This window comes from Tinamus guttatus, unplaced genomic scaffold (assembly GCF_059628265.1).
Source record: "Tinamus guttatus ecotype Peru unplaced genomic scaffold, ASM5962826v1 Tinamus_guttatus_pri_ptg000344l, whole genome shotgun sequence".
In the NCBI taxonomy this organism is placed as follows: Eukaryota; Metazoa; Chordata; class Aves; order Tinamiformes; family Tinamidae; genus Tinamus; species Tinamus guttatus.
In genome coordinates this window covers 81667-108513 of record NW_028288878.1, presented here as the reverse complement: position 1 = coordinate 108513, position 26847 = coordinate 81667, and the positions used below count along the sequence as shown (strand labels likewise).

At 52.8% G+C, this 26847-nt stretch overlaps 3 protein-coding genes across 3 annotated transcripts; 1 reads left to right on the top strand and 2 right to left on the bottom strand.

Moving 5' to 3' along the window:
* The first annotated feature begins 2348 nt into the window (after nt 1-2348).
* LOC148593716 (pro-glucagon-like) lies at nt 2349-3292 on the top strand. Its single transcript, XM_088529758.1, has 3 exons — nt 2349-2449; nt 2931-3074; nt 3232-3292. The coding sequence occupies exons 1-3, from the start codon at nt 2349-2351 to the stop codon at nt 3290-3292; spliced, it is 306 nt and encodes a 101-aa protein (XP_088385884.1).
* A 2567-nt stretch (nt 3293-5859) lies between these two features.
* On the bottom strand, nt 5860-19937 carry SLC4A8 (solute carrier family 4 member 8). The gene is made up of 24 exons (XM_088529770.1): nt 19846-19937; nt 16665-16746; nt 16403-16537; nt 16007-16142; nt 15744-15904; nt 14658-14846; nt 14472-14560; nt 14189-14346; nt 13646-13733; nt 12955-13101; nt 12703-12794; nt 12050-12224; nt 11751-11884; nt 10901-11146; nt 10686-10791; nt 9708-9869; nt 8949-9062; nt 8689-8850; nt 7891-8142; nt 7209-7277; nt 6782-6955; nt 6537-6674; nt 6346-6443; nt 5860-5949 (listed from the first exon to the last, which is right to left on the bottom strand). Exons 1-24 carry the CDS (start codon nt 19888-19890, stop codon nt 5862-5864), a joined length of 3240 nt encoding a protein of 1079 aa, XP_088385896.1. The 5' UTR covers nt 19891-19937; the 3' UTR covers nt 5860-5861.
* Nucleotides 19938-23837: 3900 nt separating this feature from the next.
* On the bottom strand, nt 23838-26329 carry LOC148593715 (uncharacterized). Its single transcript, XM_088529751.1, has 3 exons — nt 26210-26329; nt 25058-25536; nt 23838-24036 (listed from the first exon to the last, which is right to left on the bottom strand). The coding sequence occupies exons 1-3, from the start codon at nt 26325-26327 to the stop codon at nt 23875-23877; spliced, it is 759 nt and encodes a 252-aa protein (XP_088385877.1). The 5' UTR covers nt 26328-26329; the 3' UTR covers nt 23838-23874.
* Between the last annotated feature and the right edge of the window lie 518 nt (nt 26330-26847).

Below are 26847 nucleotides of genomic sequence, written 5' to 3'. Positions count from 1 at the left end.
AAAGAGAAATCCCATGGGAACGGTTAAGCAGCAGATAAAAACTGCCTTTTAAGAGAAGCGGCCCCGTCGGAGCGTGCGCCGCTCGCCTGGCCAAGCCAGCACGCGAGTCCCCGGGTGCAATTTGTCACCTAATTGCGCCCGCGCGCCCAGAGTTAATTGCTGCCTATGCCAGTGAAGGTGGCACAGGAGGGGGCAGCTCACAGGGGTGGCTGGTGAAGATCTCCCCAAACACAGCGCCAACCCCCAAAAATGAATTTCTGCCCCCAAAAAACGGGCATGGAGCCATAAAGAGGCAGAAAAATGAACTCCGTGGCTCTGCAACTGCTAAAACACTACGGTAGAGACCCCAGTGGGATGTTGCCTGAGTGCCTCTCTGGAGCCAAGAGGGCTGGGGATGGGTTTCTCTCCTCGTTGCTCTTTTTTGTGCTGATTTGGACCCAAATTTCTTCCCACAGACTCTCCTGCAGAGAACGTCTTGGAAGGAGCAAGGGGGAAGCTGAGCATCCTCTGGAGAAGCACGAGGAATTGGGCAAAAACAGAGTTTTGATCCCCAAACCAACTCAGCTGGGCTGGCAAGAGCACCAGCAGCTCCCCATATCCATCCTCATCCGCATTCCCAAACCGGGAGCCCAGAGGCAGCTTCCAGATCCCGGAGGAGGGCGACGAGGATGAGGCAGAGCGCGGGCAGTGGATGAAGGCTGCCACCTGCTGCCGGGAACCACCCAATAAATGAGACAAAACCTGGCAGATTCCCTTCTCCCCGGCTCGTGGAGACCTCAACCTCGCTAATTAGACGCCGTTAATCAACCAAGTGACAGGCAGGCAACAAGCCTGCCTGGCCCTCTCCTTCCCCAGCTCATTAACCCCACAGCAGCCGGTTTGAGGGCCACTTTGGGCCCTCATTAAGGCTCTTCCCCCAAGCGCTAATCACGCTGTGGCAGGGACAGTAATTACCAAGAGGCCTTGGTGGAACAGCAGTAATTGCCCAGGAGGTCCCAGAGGAGAAGCCAGCAAGTGGCAGCATACGGGGAGCTCCTGTCCCCTCCATTGGCCGGGGGGCTCCGCCTGTCCCCAGAGTCCTTGGACAGGGGGTGGCCGGACCCCAGGTGGCCGTTTGGGTCTCCCTGCCCCTGCAAAGGGCAGGTTTATCCCCCCCAGAAAAGGGAACGACAGAGATTTCTTGAGCCAAGAGCATCCCCAGTCCTGCAGATGCTGCTCCCGGGGGTCGAGGCTGCTCCGTGTATCCCAAATCCATTCCCAAAGCCCAGGAGCACTAACACCCCCCCACCCTGCTCCGCACACGGTCCCCAATTTGGGGACAAACCCACGCTCTGCCCAGTGATGCTCATGCACCCAGTAGGAGACACATCCCTCATCTTCACCGATCCCCAGGACCGCAGCAGCTGCTTCAGCATCCAATTGCTTCTCTTATTTTAACTTTTCCTTGCTTCTTTTCCCCCAGTCAAAGCAAAGGTGTCAGGGAGAGTGGCCCCGTGGGCACACGGATCACTTGGCAGCAGGAGATGCTCGGTGGCAAGAAGGCCCCAGGTCCCCTGCAAGGCAGGAAGCAGCAGGTCACGTCTGTGGTGGCAGCAACCAAGAAAAGAGACAAGAGAAACAGCAGCAGCGACAACCGCCACCCTCAGCGCTGAAGGCAGGAGCTGCAAAACAAGGCAACAACTATATTTTGCAGCAGCCCCACTTAAAAAAAAGAAAAAAAAAAGCCCCGTAATGATTCATAATGACCCATCCGGCTAAAAACGGGACGTCGCTGACCTACCTGTCATGCACAAGCATCCTGCTAACGAGCTTAAAAGCGCCGGGAAGGAGCCGGGCTTCGCCACAAGCGCCTCCGAGGAGGGATTGGGATCTGTTTGGGAACGCGGCTGTCGTGGCTGAAGGTAAGTGCCGGTCCCTGCCCACCATCCCAGCGGGTCCATGCGAACCAGAGAGGAAAAGGATGCGGGAAGGGAGCAGGAGGCTGGTTTTTGGGAAAGATCGTGGGGTTTGAGTTAGTGTTTGGGGATTCTGCTTGCACAGGTTATGTTGCCGATTTGGGAGCATTCGAGCCCAAAATGCTAAGCCAGGCGGCAAGGAGAAGAAATAGAAACTCATAACTAAACGACTCTTCCAAATGCTGGTTTTAAAGGAAAATATGAATTGGGGAAGTTTGCACATATCACTGAGGTGATGAAACCCAGTGCTGCAAATCATTTCTTTGCACGGTGCAAACGCTCTTTGGGGTCTGCGCGCCGTGCACGGAGTAGCAGGGACACGAGCCCCAGGAGAAGCGGCCGGGGGCTCTTCCAAGCCCTGATTCCCCCTTCCCTTGGCTTTGCAGGGTCCCAATGCGAGTGCTGGGGTGGCTGCGACTCCGGGGGCTGCTGCTGGCCCTGCTGCTGCTGGGGGGCTGCTGTGCAGGACCCGAGGACACGGCCGATGCATCCAGGTACGGGGCAGCCTCGCTAGCAAAACCCTTGTTTTAAAGGGGAGAAGGAGGAAATAATTGAGTTGGGGCTGGGGAGGTTTTGCTCTGGGAGATGGTGCTGGCTTGAGGGGTCAAATGGAGCCAGCAGGTGGCCTAAAAGCAGGAAAATTGCTAATAAAGCAGTTGCAATATTGCAAATTTGCTTTAAATTTTGCAATATTGCAAATTTGCAATAAAGCAAAAAATAAAGCTCTAAGGTGGCAGGAGGGGCACTTGGCACAGGCAGCACACTGCCCTAAGGTGATTCCCAACCCCATCCTGGTGTCCTCAGCACAGCCAACAGAGCCTCAATTCCTTATAAAAATGCACATTTGGAGAAGGCACCATGGAGCAAGACCCAGTACAGCCCCTGCCCGGGTGCTGCAACGTGGCTTGGGGAGGGGGAAACCCAGATTGCAGCAGTTTTTACATGCCCAAAATCCCCTTTCCCCATTTGGGGCAGGCGGCAGGCGCTGGAAACCCGGAGCATCACGGACACCCACAAGCGGCACTCGGAGGGCACCTTCACCAGTGACTTCACCCACTACCTGGACAAGATGAAGGCCAAGGACTTCGTGCACTGGCTCATCAACACCAAGCGCTACAGGTACCGCCGGGAAGAGCCAGGTCTCCGACCGCATGGATATGTTTTCCAAAGGGGAAAACACACCAGAACCTGCCACGGGGCAGTTCTGCTTGGAACCCAACCCCAAAGTGTTTTTTTCCCCTTATTTTCCTCTTTTTCCCCAACCTCTTTTCCACAGCTCCACCAAGAGGGACCTGCAGGAAGATGCCCGTGGGCTCCCCTTTCCCAGTGGCCGGTGAGTCGGATACAGCCAGCGCTTGGTGCCATTAGAGCCATTTTCAATTGATTTAAGTATATCTCGGGAAAGCAGCCCTAAAAGGGTGGCTGGGGGGAGCAACTCCGTGATGCTCTCTGGGCTCTAGGTATAATTAAGCACTGGATCAAGATGTCAGCATCGCAGCAGCCCCGGAATGCTCATCCCCATAGATTTTCCTGCAAAATCCCACCACTTTAAGCAGCTCCTGGCTCTCCAGTGACCTTCCATGCAGAAGCAGCTCTGGAATTTTCCCCCAACCCACTCCACGGTCCTGTTATGTGCGTTTTTCCCCCAAAATTGTAATAAAACCTAACTAAAAACTGTAGCTCCTCTCTGCTCTCTCTGCCAAAAGTACCTCAAAGGCCCCTTTTTCTCCTGGCACAGCAAAACAGGCTCCTACATTTCATGTCCCCCCTTTATATTTTGCAAATCCCTGCAATTCAGGAAGTTTTCCCAATGCACAGGGCAACCCTCAGTCTCACTGAGCCATCGCGAGCCCTCCTTGCCCCACAATAGCAATGAAGATGAGGGAACCATTAAAAATTATAATAATTAAACAAGAAAACCCCCAAGCACAGCAAAATTGCAGCCCCTCTGCAGTGCAGCTTGTGGAAGCAAACGAGTCTTTTCTTTTTGCTTCTTTATTATTGCATTATTTTCCCGTTACGGTCAAGGAGCGACAGAGACAACTTGAAGACGGACACGACTCACCCGAGTGATGCAGGGCTGAGTTTTGGGGCATGAGCCCTGTGTAAATCCCATTAAAAGCTCAACGACACATGAGGATTTTTAGCTGGTGAATAACATCCATTCTCCCCCTCCACATTTACGTACAACACGGAGCAGCTTCCAAACGAGATTGTCTCTTACCACAAAATAAATGTATTTCAGTATCTCCAAAGCCAAAATAGTTTTTCTATTTCTACACAGAGAACGCTAGGATGACAAATAGACCGGGGGGAAAATATATCTTAAAAAATAAAGCAAAATGAGTTAGAGACCACAATAATTCGTTCTTAAAGGCAGCAGAACCCTAGGAGTGGTGCTGCATCCCCTAAGCTCATTGCAGGTTCCTGCAGGCCACGATCTTACACTGACATCTCCAATGGGATTAAAACATCCCCCAGATTAGGGCTCCACACGGGAGGAGAATATCCCTCTCCAACAGCATCCGGAGACCCAAAATGGGTCCAAAAGCAGCATTGCAGCCCCCTTGTGCAGATGTAAACCAGGCTCCGAGCCCATAGGTGCGGGAAGCTCCTTATCCAGGCCTTAATCAGCTGGAGGAGGGAGAGGGCTTGGAGGGGCTCCAGCATCACAGCATCAACATAAACCAGCATTTACCACCTTCTCCCTTATTTACAGCTTATGCCACCTCCCCTCTGATGGTGCTTTGCAAAACTGCCCTGGTAAAAGCAGCTTTTGAGCATTATTTTGCTCCCCAAGCAGGCTGGAGCTCCAGAATAGGATGGGGAAACCTTTTTTACCCTCCCTTTGCCAGGGAGTTGCAGGAGGGCCCCAGGCAAGTGCCACGGGGAAAGAGGGAACAGCTTCCCTCCTTTCTCCTGGTTCTTCCTATGCTGGGAGAGAAGATGCTTTTTGGAAGGACCGGGGGAAAAGAACCACCCTGAGAGCCCCTGGTGACAGAGGGGTCCCCACAGAGGAGGTGGCATCGGACATGCAGTGTCCACAAAGCCACATCCAGTGGGGACCTGGTGTCCCCCCGCAGCAGGTCTCACCTTGTCCCTCGTATGATCACACAGGGAATCTGCAACGCGATCCTTTATATTCACTTTAAAGCCAGGGGGAAGAACACAGCACTTGAGCACTTTGTTGGGCCAGAGAAAACAGAAAAGATCCAAAACCAGAGCACAGCAGCAAAGCGTCTTCTCTAGCACAACCCAACGGTACAGACACAACCCCTCCCGCACCACGAGGGAATGCAAACAACCCCAAACCGGGGCAACAACCTGCTAGGGACAAAGGAAAAACAGAGAATGCATCAAATATAACAGAAAATGGTTTCGTACATTCAGAGTTTATATTTGGAAAAAGGGAAAGAGGCAGAGGGGGGGAATCAGATATAAAAAAAATCCAAGAGCACTGGATGATTAAGCGGTAGCAGTTCCTCTACCACTACAAAACCGCAACACACACACACAGAGGCTTAACAACACCGAACTCTCAACTGCGATGTGCACCTCACTTCGCTGGCCTGAAGACACCGAATGCCCAAAGCACAGAGATAATTGAAAATGTCTGAATGGCTTTAATATGAATCCAGCTATTGGACTGAAGCGAGTACCAGGGAGGGCTTTGCTCACTCGCTGTCCTTCTCCTCCGCTCGAAGGAGCCGTTTCTGCCCGTGCCTTCGTGGTGGCTCATCCCTGAGTCATTTCTCATTCCTCTCCTTCAAAGACAGAACCTCTAATTAGGAAAACTGAGAAAGAAACAGACACAGAGCATGAATTAGAGGAGGCTACGGCAGAGAGGGCACAGCCACATTAACAACGCCAGTCACGCTATCGTTTTTACCTTTTCCCTCCTTGGATTTAGAGCTTTTCTGAGTTCATGGTGAGAGCTTTCCATACAGTTGTTTTAGGCATTTCATCCGAGATGTTAATTTCAGAAGGATCAACCCTGCAATAAATATTTCAGGTAGGAAGTGCCTAACCGATGCCAAGGGCATTAGCACATGCCAGTCGGTGCACAGAGGAGCGGCCGCAGAGAACAGAGCAGTGCAGCTCATGGAATGTAGCACAACACATAGATTTACTGGATCACAAGTTTTAGGGACCAAGCTGCTGAGAACCAGCTGTGCAAAGGGTCTTGCAGGCATCTAGCATCTCAAACCACGTTCCCAAGCCGCTGCTACTGGCAGACACATGCTTGAGCTCCCCATTTCTAAGTGTTTGGACCCCTGCGTGCTGTGTAGCTGGGATGATGCATGTTCTGGGAGTCATTAAATTAAGGGAAAGGGTTAAACTTCACTTTCACATCGAGCTGGGGGTGTCCTGGCACTCAGCACAGTTTTACCTGTCATTATCTTGCTTTGAGACACCCGAGTAGCTGGTTTTGCCCAGCTTCAGCTGGACTGAATTTGCTGCAGCAGCTTCCATCATCTTCTGAGACTCCTGCAACAAAAAGGGACAAAAGTCAAAACTCTGTAACAGGCAGGCTCATAGGCCCAGGGAGACGTGTAGCTTTGAGCTCTCTGCAAATGTCACCTCTTCTTCTTTGGCTTCGTTTTTGGCATCGTCCAGTTTCTTCTTCTTGCTTTCTGGCATAAGGTCGTCCAGCCAACTGAGCTCCCGCTTCGAGAAGCAGAAATCCATGACCTTCCGCACAAAGACGAGAGCCAAAACCTTCCCAAACAAAAGAGATGCAGTTAGGCCAGCAAAAGGGTTGCGTTTCGCTCGGATGCGAGGGCTCTGGCTCCGCAAAGGCGCTGCTGTCAGGTGCCAGCTCTCACCATCATGGGGAAGACGATGGCCGCGGGGGACGCTTTGATGATCCAGAGCAGAACGAGGCAGGTGAGCTGGATCAGGGTGAAGAGATGCACTTTGCGCAAGGGGACGTGTCGCAGGTAGATGAAATCCGGCTGGTGTTTCTCCGGCATCCCAAAGAGCTTCAAGCGATCAAAGAACTGCAAGATCACAGGGAGATGTTACCCCCTTGGGGCAGGACACAGAAGGTCTTGACAAGCCCTCGCTGCCTGAAGCAGAGAGAGCTGAACCTACCCTCCCAACCACCCAAGAAGCCCCATATTTCATTCTTGTACCACTTATTTTTCATTGTTTGCCCTCAGAGGCTTTTCCCAAGTCACTGATCAGAAGACTTCATGCTTCTGAGATTAAACAGCAGGGAGCCGACATGCCGTGTGCTATAAAAGCCCAGACCTGAATTCCTCGGAGCGATGATACACCCATGTAGAGAAAGACCCCATAGAGCACAGGCATCGGTATGAACTGCAAAGAAAATGAAAGCATTTAGAAAATAAAAGTCTCATTGCATACTTCTACCTTTGGGTTAAGTTTCATCAGAATGCTTCTATTTTCCAGAAAATAGAGAGGAAAAGGCTTAGTTTCATCAGTGTTCTAACATAATCCAGGTACACCACATTCCGTGGCAGTAGAAAAGCCATTTCTATGCATTCCTGCAGCAACACAAAGTGTTTCTTTTTAGCCTGGAGATGAAATTACTTCTGTGGGAAAAACGTGCAAGAAAGCCCTTGGGAATTATTGCAATGTATTTAACTACCAGAAATGGTTGTTCCGAGGCATTTTGGGAGTAAATTATAACCGATAAACTGCTGCTTGTTTGAAAAAGAACAGACGCGGTGGTCTGAATACACTTGATTGTAGCCCATAAACACAGATGGGCTTGAAAGGCACACGAAGAATGGAGCATCTGTGTCGCTCGCTTCCCTCCAGCGCACCAAATCGAGGGCTAGAAAACATAATTGAGGTCAGAATCTAACCGTGCATCCAGACCTGAGGTTTGGGGTTGCATCCTCTTGTGCCCCACAGTTATTCAGCCCTGAAGCAAAGGGAGTAGTTAGAAGGTTTTGCATCCCCTTACCTTTAATACACCAGTCAAGAAGACGGAACAACCCATGAGCACAAATATCATCAAGCCGGTGACTCTCTGCTCTTGTATGCCCAGAAACCTGGGTTGTTCTCCTGGCGCTGAGGAGCCAGACTCCAACTTGAGGCTGTTCACGTGGGTGATGGAGAGGACGGTCGCAGCCACGAACCACGGCAGTCCCATCACGGAGCACACGCCGAGCATCACGGCCACCATGAGAAGGTCCAGGTGGTACCCACATCCTTTCTGCGGGGAGCAAAGACAGGCGCAACATCCCACAACACAGCTCAAGCCCAACTCAAGCCAACTTTTGGCAAAATAAAAGGAAAAAAAGGAAAAGAACAGCTAGGCTTTGTGCAAGCACCTCTTGTGAAAGCCTGGCAAGAGCTCAAAGTGGATTTGGGGCTTTTTTATGCAAGTCCTACTTAAAAAGAAAAAAAAAAAGTCCTGTTTTATTTTTAATTCATAAAGTTTCCACTAATTCCAAGTAAGAAAAGACTGTTTTCCACAGCAGCGTGGCAAAATGATTCGTTCCCCTAGCTGATGCTGACATTTGAGAACAAAAAAATCTCTTCTATATTGCTTTAAGATCAGTTTGCTGCTCTCAAAGACTGCTCATGTGAGTCCTCTGCAGTTTGTTGCAACATAAATGACCTTGGAGAGCATCCCACAGAGCAGATCAACACCGTCCCAAATGGATACTTTGGCTAAGCCCTGGAAATAGCTGTTTCTCCTGGAATCAGCAGCCAGGGGAAGGCTGGGGAAGGAGTCACTGCAGAGCAGCCCCCTTACCTGAAGCTTGTGCTCCTTCCTGTTCACAATGACAGCAGTGATCTGTTGGTCCATGAAGACCAAGATGGTGCAGAGCAGAGCAGGGATGACCGCTGCCAACACCGTCCACCAAGGGTTGGGTCCTATGGGGTTGATGAGCCACCCACGGTCATCTCTGGTGGGCTGTGACAAAGCACGGACAGCAGTGTTGCCTCCTGCTCGGCCACCTTGCTGGCCACCATCACCTTCCCCTGCAGCTCTGTCCCAAAGCACTCAATTACCTTGAACATATGGGGAACTTGAAGCTTGGGCGATGGGACCCCGATCAGGAAGTCGATAATCACCATGATGACGATGGTGAAGAAAACAGCAAAGTCACTTATGGTGGATCGTACCTGAGGCGAGAAACCTGAGCTGAAAGGAATTGCAAACACTGTCACAGAGTTAGGCAGAAGAAGCAGGGGACACAAAGTCAAGGCTGGTCAACAAAATCCCACCGCTCTGAGGACAGCCAAATCCCTCGATTAGATACTGCTGCTGTATTTCCCCCTGCAAGACCTTCAGACAGAAAAAACAAACAGTTTAATGGGGTGGTCAAGTTGTGGCTCTAATTCAGATCTTAAGAAAACTGCCACAACATCCACACTCACATGTAAAAAGGGAATAAGGCACCATGGCATTGTTTGTTCCCTGTAAATAAGAAATACAGACTTTTTCTACAAACCTCACATTTCTTTCGACTTTCCCCTTGAGCATCTAAGTCAAGTGCTCAAGTGAGGAGTGAAGAGAACTCTAGAGGACCCGATTTTCTACTGCCCAGCACCCTGAGCAAGAAATCCCCCCTGGGGCATGTTGCAAGGCAGATGAGAAATGTTATAATGACTCTGCACTTGTGGAAATGAGTTTGAGACATCCAAGCTGATGGAGAACTTGGCCTTTTAAAGGCTTCTCCATTAAGGACCTCCAGGCAAGTGGTGGCAAGCACTAGTTCGTGTTGCAGTCGAGTAAAGGACTGTTCCTTGCCACTGTTGTCTACCTACTCTGGTTGGGAAATAGCGGCTGGTTTTAAAGGTCTTCAACGAGCCCGACAGGACAAAGGTGGAGAAGAACAGGATGCAGGACCAGAAGAGGACATTGGGTGTGTAGGGACCATCGTGTCCGCAGGCAGGTCCATGAAATTCTCCATGCAAATGCCGACATTCCTGGAGAAACAGAATGTCAGGACACAACAGCAAAGCATGAGTGGCAAGGAAAGCTTGGACTCCTAAGAGTTTTCTAAGGATCATGGTCCCAGATCCAAGGGACCCATTGCTACTGCCTGAGGTTTCTACTTGCTGAGCAGTAGCAGCTGAACAAGTTGAACATGCAGCACATGAGACTTGGCAGAGCGGCGTGGACAGGCCAGCCACATCAGGACATCATGCCATAGACCCATGGCACATCCACGGATGTTCAACCATTCGAAAAGCAGGTGACCATGGCCAGAGAAGACACCACGGGAGAAGGAAGCATCCAGCTGAGGATGCTGGAAACTCTTAGGGAAAAAATGCAGAGGGAACAAGGAAGGATAACTAAGATAACAGGGGTAGGAACAGAGAAGGGACAACTTGTCCCTTCCCAGGGAAGGCCTCACAGGACCTGGGCAAGACAGGATGAGGATGCCCATAAAATTCTTGCATCCTACACACAGGCTCTGCAACCAGCAACAACCACCCCAGTGGCTGCTCATACGTGCAGAGTTACGCATGTTCTTACAGACGCTGCTGAATAAGAGCCAGGGACGCACGTTTATTAGGAATTAATAAAGGAAACCAATTAGTGAAGGCATAAACGCAGGTCCTCCAACTTCCACCACTTCATCTTGATTTATCACAGCAGCATCAGCACACTTTGAGATATACCAGCACCTTAAGGGCTCCGAGTTTTTCCACAGTTGTTAATCTGGTACAAAAGTGCTGCAGAAATATGTTAACCCCATGGCTGCATTGCAAGGAAAACAGCTTGCTCGTGGCACTTACAGACACTGTGAGGTTTTCCCAAGCAATCGAAGATGCGTTGATCTTGTTGCTCTCCCAGAAGAGCAGGGTCTCATTGGTAGGATGGGCTGGGGCTTCACATTTACAGCTGGGAGGAAAGAAGGCAGGAGAGGGATAAGGAAAAGGCAACAACACGGTAGCTCTGATCTCTAATCAAAAGGCAGCAGCATCTTAGGGGAGAAAACCCAAGAACTCACTAGTAGATGGTCAGAAGGTCAAGCTTGCTGTCCACGTGGATGGGGTAGGCCTCCCCCAGCCAAAACAGCTTCTCTAGAGCCTCATAGATGAAGATGATGCAGATGAGGGCGGCGAAGGCCTCTTCGGTGAAGCGGGTGATGTAGCACACCAAGCAGCTGGCGTCGGTGGCCACGAGGACCACGCAGAGGAAGGCGGTCCACAGCCCAATGCAGGCCCTCAGGGAGAGATAGGAGAGCCCGTAGTCCCTGCGAGAACAGCACCGAGGGTGTCAAACGCAGCAGGAGACACCAAGGCTTGGAAGGAATTTAGGAGCGCATCGAAGCTCAGGACAACGAAGCCGGTTTCCATGTGCCACAGCCAGCCCCGGGGCTGCGGCGCAGGGTGTGGGCCGAGAAGAGGGGAGGCTAATTACGTAATTAGCAGTATTTAATAATTATGCTGCGTTAACGCCTCCGAGGCTCGCTGAGGTCGGGTTGTGCAAGATGTCACACATGCACATGAGCCCGGTGCCTGGCTACAAACCCAGCAGGGCTTAAACACAGGAATAGTTTTAATCACAACGGGATCGTTATTCAGGCTGTATCACATACTGGAGCCATTACAATAACACAGATAGTCAAGAAACTGTGCTGCCCTCCCATCCTTAGGGAACCAACTACTTCCACGCCATCACTTACTAAAGCAGTAGCATTCAAACGCATAACAGAGGGACAACTTAAATCCTACAATTGCCTCTAAGGGGAGAGGGGAAAAAAAGGGAAAAGCCTCTTTTCTGTGATATTCCCTTATTTTCAAGGCTCTTGCAGTGCCCAGGCACAGCACCCTGCTCAGCCAGCCCCCCAGCCTTACTTGCAGAACTTGTAGAGGATCTTTTCAAACACCAGGACGGGGCCGGTGCTCCCGAGGATGGTGAGAGGCTGGCCAGCAAACAGCGAATACATCACTCCGGTCATGGATGCTCCCAGCAGCGACTCCATCGCGCTCTGCGGAGGAACAGAGGCCGCAGTGAGCAGACACCGAGCAGGAACAACCAGCTCCATCCATGGGAATGACACGGATGAAGCACCGAGCTAATTCGGGACAACCAAATTAGTGTTTTTATTTTAGTATTTTTATTTGGGAGCTCCGGGCAGAGGAGTCGCTCTCACTATGTGCCCTTTGGTCGCCTCCCCCAGCAGCCCGCCGAAGGTGATGACGGGGGACATGCAGGCGCAGTAGAGGAAGAGGAAGGACGCCAGACATTGCAGGCTCAGACCGTCCCGAAAGTCACTCCAGAACCAGGGGGCTTTTCGTTTCACATCCAGGATCAAACCTCCAAAAAGCCTAGAGGGGAAGAAATAAAAATGAAAGAGGACAACGGCAAGGTGCTCTTTTTACAAGCCCAAAAAAGAGGAATCCCCAAAACAGAGCAACTTTCAAGCCTATGAAGCATCCTCCTCCTTATTTTACATCCAAGAAAAAAACAAGGCATGGGGAAAAAGGGAGGAACAGGAGGACTCAGCAAACAGAGACGTGACTTAATACCCAACCCTCTCTTACTTGGAAAGTCCTTTGCTTAAAAAAGCAGCCCAGCTGCCCTGGGAGGAATTTAAACACCTTCTTGCACCCCAAATCAAGAAAACCTGTGTGCAGCAACGCCTGGGTCTTACATCTTCCCCTGCCACCTGGTCCAGATGGGCCAACTTGTTAATGTGCAACTCAACCAACCAACCAACCAACCAACCAACCAATTCAAGACACCTGCTCTAAGCTACATGCTCAGGTTTTAGGAGGCAGAAAAAGTAACCCTTGAAGTTTGCACCTTCCTGTCCTCTGTAGCTCAGGACCACTGTGTTTTTCAGGTTCACTATGACCATCGGTGTCATCAAGGGCTCCTGGCGTCTTCCTTTTTTTCTGGTGATGTGGAAATAAGGTAAAGATACATATTTTAACTCTAGTTTGTTTTGCTTCTGATCTGGATATTTGACCTGTTTGTATTTTGGTGTTTACTTTGCACTAAAACTCCTGGTGCCAACGTGGCTCAGGTACCAATGGGAAAAAAGACGGAATCTACCTGCGAAGGGACGTTCTTCGGGGGCTCGATTCTGATCGATGGATCCCACTCTCCAGGCGGCAGGACTGTGACCTGGTCTAGGAACTCATCGATGCCAGCCACGAGGTCACTGCGGTCCTTGGCTTTATAGGCAACATCGTGGAAAACCTGCAGATAGGAGGAGACCTGAACCCATGAGAAAGCAACGCGTTTCAGTTTCCTAACAGTGCAATGAGCATTTGGGTGAATAAAAGTATATTAAAAAAAAAAAAAGCAAAAAGCACTTGAACTTCCTGGAAATTTTCCTCCAAGGAAAAAAAAACAGTGCATTGTGGCATCCGTGGTCATCTCCTCCATAAGGCTCTTCCCCCATGACACACCAGAGCCTTTTGCTCAAGGATGAAGGGTTTTGCTGGCCATGGTAATGCCATCCCAAGGACATCGGGAGATTGGGGAGCCCCAGTGATAAGGATGAGCTGCAGGATGCACCCAGGCTGCCAAGGCTTGGGATGGGATTTCAGCCTCTGGCATTTGGGAATGACATGAATCCCAACAGTTGCTTTGCAGGGGGTCAATGAGGGATGGATTATTTGGAAAGCGGGTGGCAATAACTAAAGCCAATGTGTTTCCTCACTACTATGGAGGCAGAAAGAGGTGGTTTAGATGGAGAAAGCCAAAAAGACCCGTAGGGATCTCACGCATCTCATCACACCTCATCTGTCATGAGTGTAGCCATGGACCTGCCAATCTCATGGTATTGATGAGCTTTTCCTTCTGGTCCGAGCAAAACAAACAGGAACCTGGGCAAGAAAAAAGAAACAAAACGAGAGAGAAGAACATCCCCTTGCTTAAAAAGCACCCAGAAAACACACAGGAGCTCCCAGCCCAAAGCGTGTCTCAGGAGAGGTGTCACATAAGGTTCTTCTGAGCTCTAGTAAGGGTGGCATTTGCCCTCCACTGCCTCTTGCAAATGGGATGACTAGTGGGGATTTTTGGTTGTCTTGGCCATTTGCTTTTCATGAAATTCATCAAAACTGATAGTCCTTGAGAAATTTATTGTTGAGCCAACTTTGGTTGAAATCAGCTAATAGATTTAAAAACGACAGTGGCGAAGACAGAAATGAAGATGAGGAGAGAGGGGTGGGAGAAACACGGACTCACTCACATTGGCCTCATCTCCTTGGGAAGCCAAATGAACATCTGCAACTTGACTTTTTTTCTTTCCTAAATAACAAAGCTTGTTTCTTATTCTGACCTTGTTGGGATGGGAACTTCCGTCATGCCGGAGAGCAGAACAGCCGGATTCAGCCGTGCAAACGCCACGATGGGCCGGCGAAGGAAATCCAGCTCTCCTACAAGAACGTTTGACGCTTCAGCCCCGGTGGGAATTTTCTTCATGAAGTGCAGCTCCGCCTGGCCACAATATGCAATTTTCAGGGAATTACCCCCAAATTAAAGCCCTTGGTTGCCTGCAGTGTTGTCTGCAGCCAACTTTCCCATCTGGCCCTAAAGGAGCAAGTAAGCTGCATGCATGTCACCTTGCTTAAATCCATTGGGCTGGTCTCGCTGTTTGTCCCATTTTTAGCTTCCACGGTGGCAGGAGGTTGATGGAGAGACAGTGTTTGGGCTGATGGGGAAAGGAAAGAGAGTAAGAAAGATAAAGTCAAGCAATTGGGAGCCTTTTTCTAAGCCTATGGGTCCCGAAACTGTGCAGAAACCCGCACCCGGTTTGTCGGGGAGGTGCAGATCCGCCTGCCTCTTGTTCACGTCGGCGAAGGAGCGGACGATGGGGAGGAGGTTGTTTCTCTTCTTCTCGTTCTGATGGTGATGCTTCTTCAGAAGGGCTTCCCGCACTCTCATCCGCATGCGCTCGTCAAACTCGCTGGACTGTTCTTGCTGATCGAGGATCATATCTGGGGAGGGCGAGGAGAAACGTATCCGATTGGGGTGGAAAAACCCCAATTCCAGATCCCTAAAGCCCAAGGGAAAAGGCTGCAGTGCCCAGTATAGCTCAACACCAATGAGACCTCGTCTAGACAGAAGCATTAACAGAATCCAGCCTTTGCAAAGACAACAAGAATTCTCTTTTGCTAAAACACCTCTTCAAAGTGCTTATTCAGCACACAGCTAATATAATCATTTCCCCTTCTAAATAACACAATTTTCTTGCCCAATCCGGCCTCACTGCAGATTTAACCAGATTATAAGCACAGAGTTTCCCTGAGTTTCCTTGGTCAATTGACTTTAATTTGCAGAGCCTAGGGAGAAATGTGCTAAGAATGGAGCTGACTTCACCAGCTCATGCAAGGCTTGCATGGAGACCTGCCAGTCAAAGATAATTTCTACCAAGCTGCTTTTTCAATTAACTTCAATTATCTTCCACACAGAAATACATTCCTTGGTCATCTGCCAGATGAACTCTGTGTTTGCAATGCTTAAATCCTAGACTATAAGGAAAAACAAAAAAGCAAGAAAAGGGAATTGTTTGTAATATATAGTTTGCCCAATGAAGTTCAGCTCTTCTGCAGGTTGCACGTTTCTAAGAGCAGCTTCTCAAGCTCTATGTCGCGCTCCTCTTTGCATGGAGAAAATGCTCCAGTCACTTCTCCAGACCCACAAATTGCTTTCAGAAGGATCCCGTATTAGTCAAACCAAGCGAGTGTGGTCAGAAATCCAGAAAACTCATGACTCGAAGCAAAATAGACATCGGCAGCGCCGTTTGGGTTGGATTTGGGAGCTACGGGAATGCACGGCACGGGGGCAGGCCGAACGCGGCCGCTGCTAACGGGACCGTCCGCTCGCGGCCGTACCTGCGATCTCTTCGATGCTGTTGGCGCGCAGGTCCAGCAGCACGGTGCCGTTGATGATGCAGCTTCGCAGCTCGAAGAGGCTGTGCAAGGAAAGCGTGGCCACGTAGGGCTTGCTCCAGCGCTCCCCGCCGTCCTCCACGTCCTCCTCGAACTTCAGCCACCTGCAGCGTTTCAGCAGATAGAGAGCGGCTGCCGTCGGCCCCGCTCCGGGCTGCTCAGGATGATGAATTGGGAGCGGAGGGATGGCAGGAGCCTGGATTTACCTGGCCGTCTCCTTCCACTCCGCGTCCTCGCCCTCTTTCACGCAGATCTCGTCCAGCTCGGTGAATAACTCATGGGGCACGTGCTGCTCGTCCTCCTCGGTGCCGAGGATGAACTGCACCCGCTGGGACGGGGTATCTGGCGGAGGAAGGCAAAGCCCCATCCCGTTACCGTGCGGCGCTTCAATGCGTCACGCTCCCGTGCAAAACGGACATCGGATTCGCTTTAGCTCCGCTGCAAATACTTGGGCTGGCTCCTCTCCTGGGAGACACCTTAAGCCTGGGTCACTCCAAGGAAGAAGAGCAATCTAAAACGCATTTAAATGCACTAAAAAGCCCTCGGCTGGAGGGTCTCTTGGGCATCCAACTATCCGCAGGGTGCAGGGAGGTGGCACTCACCGCGGTAGCTGTGGCCCGCTTGGGCCGAGCCCTTCACCCGCTCCCGCTTCCGATGTTTCTGACCGTGCGGTCGGTGGTGCCGGTGGCTCTGCCTCACCAGGGGCATCCGCACGCCCACGTACAGGGTCCGGTGGCCTGCAAAAACAGCAGCATCAGCTCCGTGTGGCATAGCAGGGGATGGTTTAGGGATAGGGTGCTGCGGGAATACGAGCTTTTCCAGGATTTCCATCAACACTAGAGAAAATCGCTGCAGGGAACTCACCTTCCAGCTCTTCCTTCTCATAGTGAATATTGACGACATTGCTCGTTCCTCCCTGGTCGACAACAGCCTCTTCATCGGGTCTCTGTTCAGCGAAGAGGAAAAAGGGAAAAGCGAGGGATGTGCAGGGCTCAAAAAGGGCTTTGCAAGCCCACACAGAGCAGCCTGGATCCCCCCTGCACCCCTCAAATCCCAGAGAAACGCGGCTCCATGTGTCTTCCCTCGGTTTGTAGGAGGGAGCCTCACAATAAGAGGCTTTTCTTTCCATACCAAAACAGAGCAGCCCCTGGGATGGCCATTTTTGGCCATAGAAGGTTTTTTAACGCAGCAAACTAGAAGTGAGCAGAGCGTTTCCAAGCGGGAATGACCTCCCTCTCCCATCTTGCGAAGGATTTGCAAACTAGGGGGGAAACAAATAAAATCCCACACTTTTTGGCCCAGCAAGCTGCTGGCTGCAGCGGTCTGAGGCTGCTGGCAGATCCCTGCAGGACTCACTAGATGGCACTTGGCCACCGGACATGGCCACGGAGGCTCCCAAAAATCCCGCGTGCGCCAGCCTGCGGCTTGGGCAAAGCGCGGCTTCTGCAGGAAGCATCATTTTTCCCTTTGGGAAAGCAAATGCGAGAGAACCAAAGCCTTTCCCTGCTGGGAATAGTGTCACTGCAAGAAGCTGGGATTTATTTCCCAGGCCAGGAAGAGAGTTTGCACAAAAGAGGAATCCGGGAGCGAGCGAGCGCCGTGAGCAACAGGGAAAAAAAGCAACCCCTGCTCCCCTAAGCAAAGGGATCCTCACGGCAGCACTAATGCAAAGCTCGTTATTTCCCATTCGCTTCTGAATTAGTCCCTTACCAAAGGCGCGAAGGCGGCCTCGGAGGTGGGAGTTTGCAATCAGCGGGATTCAGGTTTGACAGCGAGTTTGCTGCCGCCGTCACGACGACCGACACTCCGAGCAAAGCTCTGTGCCCGATCCCCAAAACTGAAGTTTTCAGGAGTACAAAATGCTGACAAAAGCAGCGAAATCAAAGGGCTTTTTTCTACCAAATTCAAGCAGCAGTTAGCTTGGAGACTGCCCAAAACTCCCAATTCTGCCAATTCTTCTCCCAAAACCCTCTCAAGCACCACTCAACCCCAGCGCAACCTGCAAGCTACATGTATGAGCTCAATCCAGCTGCAGGGCAACCTTGGGGCTCGGAAAGCCGGAGAGATCCCGGGATTGGGACGTCCCAGCAGGAAAACGCTGCCTTTAAGCGGCGGCAGCCGCACTACCTGCCGGCTCCGCAGTGGCTCCGAGCTGTCGCTGCCCCTCTCCGGCTCCTCGCCATCCGTCCGGGCTGGATGAGCCTCCGGCTCCCGCATGGGATGGGCTCAGCGGAGCCAGGAGGCTCCAGCCGGCATGGGACAGGCCCGTGCCAGGAGTCCCGGTGGAGAGGGCTCGTGGAAACCCCCGGTAGGCCCCTAATTCCAACGGCGCTTGGTTTTATCGGAATCCGAGAATTCGTCTGGTGGTTCCAGGCAGTTATTTAAAGCCACCACCAAGTCGGACAGCTTGGGAAACGCTGCCCTTGATGGCACCGCTGGGAAAATCACTGCATTTCCCTCCGCACATGGCCGGGATGCAACTACATCGTGTCCTGGGGACCGCTTTAGGGGCTGGGTCCGGACACCTGTACCCAAAGCAGGAGACTGGAAAAAGGAGCAGAGAGGTTGCAAAGGCACCGGCACGGGAGCATTTCCCACCGTCGGCTCGGCCGGAGCAGGATGCGACCGTGAGCTGGAGGCGCAACGGCAAAACGGGGCGGAAAAGTTAAACTCTGCATGTCATGAAATGCATCCTTCAATCTGCATCCTTCCTCCTGCATCCCTCCTCCTGCCCCCGGCACCTCCAGCCACAGCTTTATTTGCACCCTCAGCTAATCTATCCCTCCGAGGCTGCAAATCCAAGGAACGTCCTCCCCTCGGGCACAGAGCTGAGCGGCCGCGGCTTGGCCGGAAAGGCGACACCGGCTGTAAGCGGAGCCGGACAGGGAAGGCGACACCGAGGGCTAATGGGATAAAATCCCGGCGGCAGCTCCGCTCGGATCCCCGCTGCCTGTTTATTATTTCATGTTACAGACACAGGAGGGAACGCGGCCATGGCCCAGCCTGGTACCTTCCCACTTGGAGCATCCCGGCCTGCCCCAGGGCATCCCTAAGTCACCGTGAGCTGCTCCGCAGGCGGGTGCCTAAAGGAAGGACCTGCTGGTGCCTGCACCCAGATTTAGCTGGAATTAATTTTCCCATGTTCCGATGGGAAGCGAGCGGATGGGTCCCAGCACAGGGCAGCTCTGAGGAGCCCTGAATCCCCCTGGCTTGGCCCAGCTCCATCTCCGACATCCATAAGGACGACACTATGGATCCCATGCCGAGGTTTTCCGGTCTGTGCCGAGCAGGGTTTCGAGCTCCAGTGCTTCCCTGCTGCCAGCAGGCTTAAAATGGAGGCTCCCGCATAGGAGACACCCCCGGAGCCCCCAGGCTGGCAGGAACAGGTCGCATCCGCGCGCTCTGTGGGTCGCATCCGCCTGGGAGCGCGTCCGTCCCTTCCCACACCGATGTCCGGCATCGAGCGCCCCAAGCGCGCGGGGCCACCGTGACCTCCACTGACGCTAAGGGCATCGCGCTGCCGTCGGGACGGCTCCATCCGCGGCACCTCCCGGCATCCCAGCGCTCCGGTGCACAAAGACCCCGGAGCGCCGAGGACACCCGGCACCTTGCGTTTCCCTAAGGCGCTTCGGCAAAACACGGATTTCTCCTCCCTGCTGCCTCCATCCGCGCGCTGGGCTGGAGCAGGGGACATTTCTGCGCCCTTCCCCGGCAATCCGGAATTCGGGGCCGGATAACGCGGAGCTGCCGGGGGATGCTGGCCCTGCGCATCCGCGTCCTTCCCGGCACGGCGAGGAGGAGATGCGGAAAGGGATGGGGCGGGCGGGGGGGGCTGCCGGTTGCGCCCCGGTGCTGGGAGCATCCGTGCCGGATCGCGGGGGGGTCCGTGGCACCGGGGCCGGTGCGTGTCCCCCCCACCCCAGGTGACAGCGCGGAGGGTCCCTGCAGCCCCGCGGCGCTCGGGTCCCTGCAGCGCCACCGGGAGGCGACCCCCCCCGGTCCGTCCCCCCGCCCCGGTCCCCCCCGTTGCGCAGCTCCCCCGCACCTGGTAGCTGAGGAGGCCGCCGGGCTCCCCGCTCCCCGCCGGCATCGCGGCCGCCCGCGGCGGGGGGGGGCAGCGGCCGCCGCTCCGGCAGCCACCGGCGCCGGGGCCAGACCCCGCCCAGCCCCGCGCGGGGGCGGCGGGAGGCGGCGCCGGCACCGCCGGGGACCGGGAGGGACCGGGAGGGACCGGGAGTGGGGTGGGGGGGGGGGCTGCTCCAGCACCTCCTCCTGGGCCCCCAGGACCCCCCAATCCCCCCAGCATCCCCCAACCCTCCAGCACCCCCCAATCCCCACGGCATCCCCCAATCCCCACGGCATCACCCTCCAATTCCCCCAGCATCCACCCCAATCCCTCCAGCACCTCCTCCTGGGCCCCAGGACCCCCCAATCCCCACAGCATCAGCCCCAAGCCCCCCAGCATCCCCCAATCCCCCCAGCACCCCCCAATTCCCCCAGCATCCCCCAATCCCCACGGCATCCCCCCCAACCCTTCAGCACCCCCTCCTGGGCCCCCAGGACCCCCCCAATCCCCCCAGTATCCCCCAACCCCCCCAGCACCCCCCAATTCCCCCAGCATCCCCGAATCCCCATGGCACCCCCCCCAACCCTCCAGCACCCCCTCCTGGGCCCCGAGGACCCCCCAACCCCCCAGCACCCCCCAAATAACCCAAATAACCCCCAATTCCCCCTCCAGCCTCCCCTCCTGCCCCCCCAGCACCCCCCAATCCCCCTAGAATCCCCCCAAATCCCCTAGCAACACCCCCAGCACCCCCCCTGGCCCCCCCAGTATCCGACCCCCCCATCCCTCCAACATCCCCCCCCCACGTCCTTCCTCCATCCCCCTCCCTGGTCCCCTCAACATCCCCCCGTGGTCCCTCCACCTCCCCCCATATCCCTCCGGCATCCCCTCCTGCCTTCATCCCCTCCATCCTCCTCCTCCCCATCCCCAACGTGGGTGCCAGCCCTGCGCCCCTGCAGCACCCAGGCCCCATCCCGCTCCCTCTGCCCTTTCCTGAAAGCCATTGCCCAAATCCCTTGGTTTTAACATCAGAAAAGAAGCCAGAAACCCAGGAGAAAACAGGGCGGGCGGCTCCATGGGACTCCAAAACAGCCAGGAGAGAAAAGGACCAGGAAAAGCAAGGAGAAATGGAGGATTCTCCCCCAATGAGCGTTCCGCACAAGCGGTCGCAAACGCTGGGAACGCCCGGAGCCGGATGGGTCTTACGGCACCAAAACCCACCCAGAACAACTAGACCAGGGTGGGACAATTTGAGCAAAACCTCTTTGAATGGCAATATTTTATTTTTATTATTATATTTAATAAGTTATTAAATTGGTCTCAAACATGGGGCTGCTTCTGCACGCGCCAATCTCGGACTCCACGAGTTCATTTCCTAATGAAATGGGATAAAGAACACAGTTACCTCCGTTAATAGAGGATGAAAAGAGAGTGCAAAATATTAATTAACGGGACCGGGAGCAATTTCCTCTTGGTGCAGAGGGGTCCATCCCGCAGCCGGGGAGGAGACGGTCGCCGCTCCACTTATGGGCCATGAAAATTCCTGGAATTCATCAAGAGATTGGGGACAGCTGTAACTGAGGGGGGGCATTTTTCCCTTGCAGAAGCTTTGGTTTGCTCTTGCTGTGAGAAATTGAAATATTTCATTATTCTCCCATCAGGGGTATAAAATCTCATCAGTCTCCGTCCTATGGGAATGGTGATGCGAATTCGGCTCCTTGGAAAGCGCCCGATAAGGGAGCGGGTGGGCACCTGCCGGCAATGCCTGCAGAAAACCTCAAATATCAACATTTTCCACCAAAACCTGTTGCCCAGTTGATTTGGGGGCTTGTTTTTCCCCCAGAAACCAGAGTGTTGTTGCTTCTCCAGTTTTTTCAAGCCTCGGTTTTCCCGGAAAAGTTAATTTTTGCTGAATTTAGATCAAAGGAGAAGGGCAGTGGTTTGGACTTGCTGGAGTTTGAACACAGAGCTCACGTTCCCCCTCAAAATGCAAGTGGAGGGAGCACACAGAGACCTCCGGAGCAAGCACAGAAGGAGGTTTCACCCATGCATTTCATCCATCCGCGTTTTTCCTATTGCTCCTTCCTGGAAATGACCATGATCCGACTCCGGCCTTTGCAGAAACGACACCCACTTCTGCTCCAGGGAGCCCAAGCCGAGGAAAAACAGTAACAGGCCGCCCACTCGCTGCAGTTGAGACAACTACCCTGCACTTAAGGTTATTTGGGAAGCAGAGGCATGTTCATGCCAATGGAAAATGCAGGATTAAAAAAAGCAGCTTCGCTGTCACTGCCGACCATCTGGCTAGAAGAGGGGTGACTAATTGCACTCTACAACATGACATTTAAAAATACACCAAAGGTTGGTGATAAAATTTTAAAAGGCCAAGCATAAAGTTAGTTTGCCTGGAATTGGGCTGCTGAGTCCCCAGGAGTGAAGATTCAGCGGGGTGACACGGCCGCTGTGCTGGATCCGGCGCCGCCAGGCTGGGTCTGGCTCCAAAAAAGCCATGAGCGCGTGCAATTTTTAAATTCAATTTGCTGGGTTTGTTTGCAAAGCAGAATGGACTGAGCTGCTTTTCTCCTTCCGGCGATTGCTGGGTGCCAGTTGCAATTTTATACCAAACAAATCCACGGCTCCGGCTGGGAACGTGAGCTGGGAACGCGGCTCCTCGGCGCTACCGAATGACACCGGGTGTCTGCAAGAGGCAAGTTCCGAAAGTTCAAGGCAAATTCAAATTGCAATTCAAAAAGTTGCACCGTGACACGAGAAAACACGCTTTGACCTTCTAAAATTACAAAATTCATAGGAAACACACATGTTTGCCATCATCTCTGCTGCGGTTACGGCAAATTCATGAACGCTGCCACATTTCTGGGAAGAGAACGGGGTCGTTATTGTTATCTGTGCTGCTCAAGATGCAATTTCTTAGCTGGAGATGCTGATCCAGAGAAACAAAGGAGAGTTTGACCACTGCTTCAATGGAAGGGCTCCCTAATACATGACAGCAACAACATTTCAGCGGCTACTTGCTGAACATGAAGTCCTGAGATGTGTTTTTTTTCCAAAAAGGCCCCACTTGGAGCTCGTCACTGCTCTGTGCTTCAGCATCCCCAGCTCTGAGGACATCTCCCTTTGCCATGGACATCTACTGATGGCGAGTGCCATAAAACAGCTAAGTTATATAGGTTCTTTATGGACAACTATGATCCTACTTCAGTCTTACCATGAATCCACACACCATGAATTGCTCCTAGGAGCCTGGGCAAGATGAAGCCCTGCAGGTGAGCGGGATGCCCAACAACCGGCTGCTTGGCAGGGTTCAACCCTCAGGAAAGGATCCTGCCCCAGGAAAAGAAGCTGTGTCCCCCAAATCCAATGGTTCTATCAACCCAGTGGCCCCTCGGGGCTCCTCCAAGGGCTCCTTTCCGCTGTGCAAACACCGAGCCGACGCCGACAAACCTGCTCCCACGCGGAGTGGGATCCAGTAAACCGGCCCAAGCCGCTGAGCTGGAGCTGATGAGGTTTTAATGAGCAGGGAAATGAGGTTTTGAGGAGAGGGAGAAGCGTCCTGCCCTCCAACGGGCGGCATTTCGCACTCGTCACGCCAGGGCTCTGCTCCTGAGGCCAGTTCAGATCTAGTGATGTGAAAAACCGTCACGAGTCTCTCACCCTCTCACCAGATCTCTGCAGTTTTGGAAAAAGGCAAAGTGTATTTTCAAATATCCTTATTTCTCCATGGAAGACTTGTTTCAACTCTTCCCGATTTAGGAGAATTTGGGGGATTTTCTGTTTCCCATGGAGCTAAGGCTCCGCTCGGCCTGCAATGTCCAAACCCTGGTGCTGTCCCATGTCCATAAAGTTCAGCAAATGGAGACACATCAGGAGCCCTAACACACCCCATCCAACAGGGATCAGGTTTGGGGCAAAACCGACTTAGACGGAAGAGCCTGAGCGCATGGTGTTAGCTGAGGTGCAAATATACAAATTTCCAAGTGCAAACCTGGAATCCTATTTCATATGGGCTAAGAGGTGCTTCAAATAGTCCTCTTGGGCTGCTGTGTCCGAGGGGAAAACAGCCTGGCAAAAGTCACAAGTCCGGGTGGGCTCCGGGATGAAGGCGGCGCCTTGTCCTAGGCTCTCCTCCAGCGTCCACGCCGGCGTCCAGGAGGTCTGCAAGGAAAAGCAGGATGAGCAGGAAGGGCAGCCCCTTCGGAAGCTCCTGACCGAGCGCAGCCTCCCTCTGTCTCCGAACCGGCCGCTGCCAAGGGCTGTCATCCCGGTTGGATTTCGGGTGCCTCCGTCCCCACTCTCCATCCCCACCTTTTTGCTTCATGGCACCTGAGCATCTCCTGTCACCCATCGCTTTTCCCTGGAGGCTACAATCACTACCCAGGCCCGGACATGAGAAAAGTGCTTTTCAGGAGAGCACTGGTAATTTCCTTTTGTGCCGTTATCATTTAAGTGCTGATAAAGTACATTAGGACTTGACAAGCCAGCCAAGCTGCAGCTTCCACTTCTTCTTCTCTTCCCCTCCTTCTTCTTAAAATGAAACCAGATTCTAAGTATAGCTCAGGCCGAAAGTCAACAGCTTTCGCCACGAACATGTCACCATCACAGTCATGAAATAACATTCAAGGGTCTCATTTGGGAATGAAAAGGAGTGAAAGGAAACAGGCTTGGTGTTATAGGAACCTTCACCAGAGATCTGGCTGTGGTGACCCATCCAAAACACAGTTTGGGAAGGTTTAGCATGAGGATTGAGGCAGGATATTTTTGGAATGCATTTAGGAACCATCCGTTTGGTGGCACACAAGCAGGGAGAATAAGGGAAATACAAGTTCATTTACAGACCCAAAGCAGGCCAATGCATTATTTTATCCCAGAGACTGAATCAACAGCTTCAGAAAGTTTGGAATCAGCAAGGATCAAGGGAGAAATGTTTATCCAAAAGCACACCAGCAGCTAGAGAACCATTGCTATTCCGCAGCTAAATGCTGCAGGAATTGGGAAGTTGGGTACCTGGAGGTATTTTGAGACACAAGTTCCTAACCCTAAGCCTCTACTCTGCGCTGGTTCCTTACTTTTTTTGCATTGATGTGGAAACCAGGAGGACACTGAAGGGTGACAGATGATGCTTCCACTGGGAAGGATTCCCTAAATGTCAGAGCCAAAAATCCCTGTCCCCGTTTACCTTCATGGGCCCTCGGATTTCTACAGGAACAGGAATCGCAGCCGCTGGAGCCGTGTCCCCAGGTGCATCTTCTTGTGGGGCTTCGTAGAGGTCCAGGAAGGAGTCGACGGCCTCCGGGTCGGGTGCCGCAAACTCACAGCAAGGCCTCGCTTCTCCCCTGCTGCCCTTCACAGCAGGAAGCACCCCATAATTTTTCAGCCACGTTTCCAAATCCCCCTCCTCGCTGCTCTCCACCTGGCTGCAGCTGCCCAAAGCAACGGCCGCTTTCCCATTCCCGCTCTCAGTGCTGGAGGGATCCGGGACGTTGCGGGAGGGCAGCGCGTGGGCAGCGGGGGGCTGCGCCAGCCGATGGGCAGAGCTGGGGCCAGGCGCGATGGAGATCGAGGCCTCGCAGCATTCCCGGCGGTTTTCCAAGGGTCTTCCCGCTTCCCCCGTCACCATGTCCTCCGTGCACTGGATCGGCAGCGACATGGGGATATCTTCAAAAGAAAGCAAGCGGGAGCAGTTATTTCTGGGGTGGAAGGTGGGTAAAGGTGCCCAGGAGATGCTTACGCAGCACACAGCAGCTGTTAGTCCGGGCAAATCCCTTCTCACCACAGAAAACACCATTTAACAACAGGAAAAACTTGTAAAACCCCGTGGGATGGACATACTGCTGCAGCAGGGGATCCGCATGTCCACCCCCTGGACCAGGGGATCAGCCAGGGGATGGAGATTTTTTGCGGAGCTCAAGATTTCCCCGGATGGTTTCTAGCCCATGGAGGCTCCGTTGCCACCCTCAGATTTTGCTGCTTTCCAAAAATGCTCCAAGCAACATCAGGGCCATCTGCCCCAAGCTCCTTCCATGCAGTCCCCAGGGCAGAAACGGGTAAACAGCAGCAAAACCTCTCTGGGGGTTTTAATGTGACTCGGAACAGCCACGTGCACGTTATTATGCATTTGATGGAGCAGGTGAAGCCTGACTAAGCAGGCTGAGAGGAGCCACAACTAAGAGCACGTTTCTCTCTCAAACTATATTTCACGTTACCTCCACTTTCTGCAGCGAACGCTTTGCCAACAGGAGGGAAAAGGCTCAAATCCCTCCTGCCGCCCTGGATCTGCTGTTTTAGCACAGAACGAGTTCACTGGGCGCTTCCCAACGCGGCTCCTTACCAAGGACGGGGCCCTTCCTCGCCGTCAGCTTCTGCAGGAGTTTGCGCTGCTTGGCACACAGCTCCTGCAGCCGGGCAACCTCCTCGCAGAGCCGGACAAACCCCTCTTCCATCTCCATCACGGCTGCCCAGGAGAAAGAAAAAAAGAGGATATTCAAACGTGGGGGCACAATTCCCTTTTTTTTTTTTCTTTGCGATGCTCAGTCTCCAACTGCTCTTCCTGCTTTCGAAAATATTCTGCAAGTAGAAGTGGAGCTCATGCCCACATGATGCACTTGAAGCAAATATTTTTCCTGCTAAGATAAATATCGCTGTGTCGGACACAGCACATTTCATCTTGCTTTAGCAGCTAGATTGTGGATGAAACCTTCCAGTTTTACCATAGTGCACCAGTTACTACCATCTGAACAAATAACAACTAAAACCAAAGCGTGGTGTAAATCTGCAAGCCATCTGCAAAGTATATTTTAATTTGAAAGGTTTGCACATCTCTATTAGCATAAATATGCAAATCATCTTCGCTTCCTGCCGTATTTTCCATGTTTTTGACTGCTCCACGCTGAAAATTCAAGCTCTAGCTTGGTAATGAAGGGTTTTTACTAATGTGCTCGATGAAGCCGATGACACTCAAGGTGACAG

Coding starts and splice junctions, on each gene's coding strand:
- LOC148593716 (XM_088529758.1), top strand. CDS start 2,349: ATGCGAGTGCTGGGGTGGCTGCGACTCCGGGGGCTGCTGCTGGCCCTG. Junction 2,450..2,930: donor GACACGGCCGATGCATCCAG/GTACGGGGCAGC, acceptor CATTTGGGGCAG/GCGGCAGGCGCTGGAAACCC. Junction 3,075..3,231: donor ATCAACACCAAGCGCTACAG/GTACCGCCGGGA, acceptor TCTTTTCCACAG/CTCCACCAAGAGGGACCTGC.
- SLC4A8 (XM_088529770.1), bottom strand. CDS start 19,890: ATGCCGGCGGGGAGCGGGGAGCCCGGCGGCCTCCTCAGCTACCAG. Junction 16,747..19,845: donor GCGGCCTCCTCAGCTACCAG/GTGCGGGGGAGC, acceptor TTCGCTGAACAG/AGACCCGATGAAGAGGCTGT. Junction 13,102..13,645: donor CTACACTCATGACAGATGAG/GTGTGATGAGAT, acceptor TCCTATCTGCAG/GTTTTCCACGATGTTGCCTA.
- LOC148593715 (XM_088529751.1), bottom strand. CDS start 26,327: ATGGAGATGGAAGAGGGGTTTGTCCGGCTCTGCGAGGAGGTTGCCCGG. Junction 25,537..26,209: donor GAGGAAGGGCCCCGTCCTTG/GTAAGGAGCCGC, acceptor TTTCTTTTGAAG/ATATCCCCATGTCGCTGCCG. Junction 24,037..25,057: donor AAATCCGAGGGCCCATGAAG/GTAAACGGGGAC, acceptor TTTTCCTTGCAG/ACCTCCTGGACGCCGGCGTG.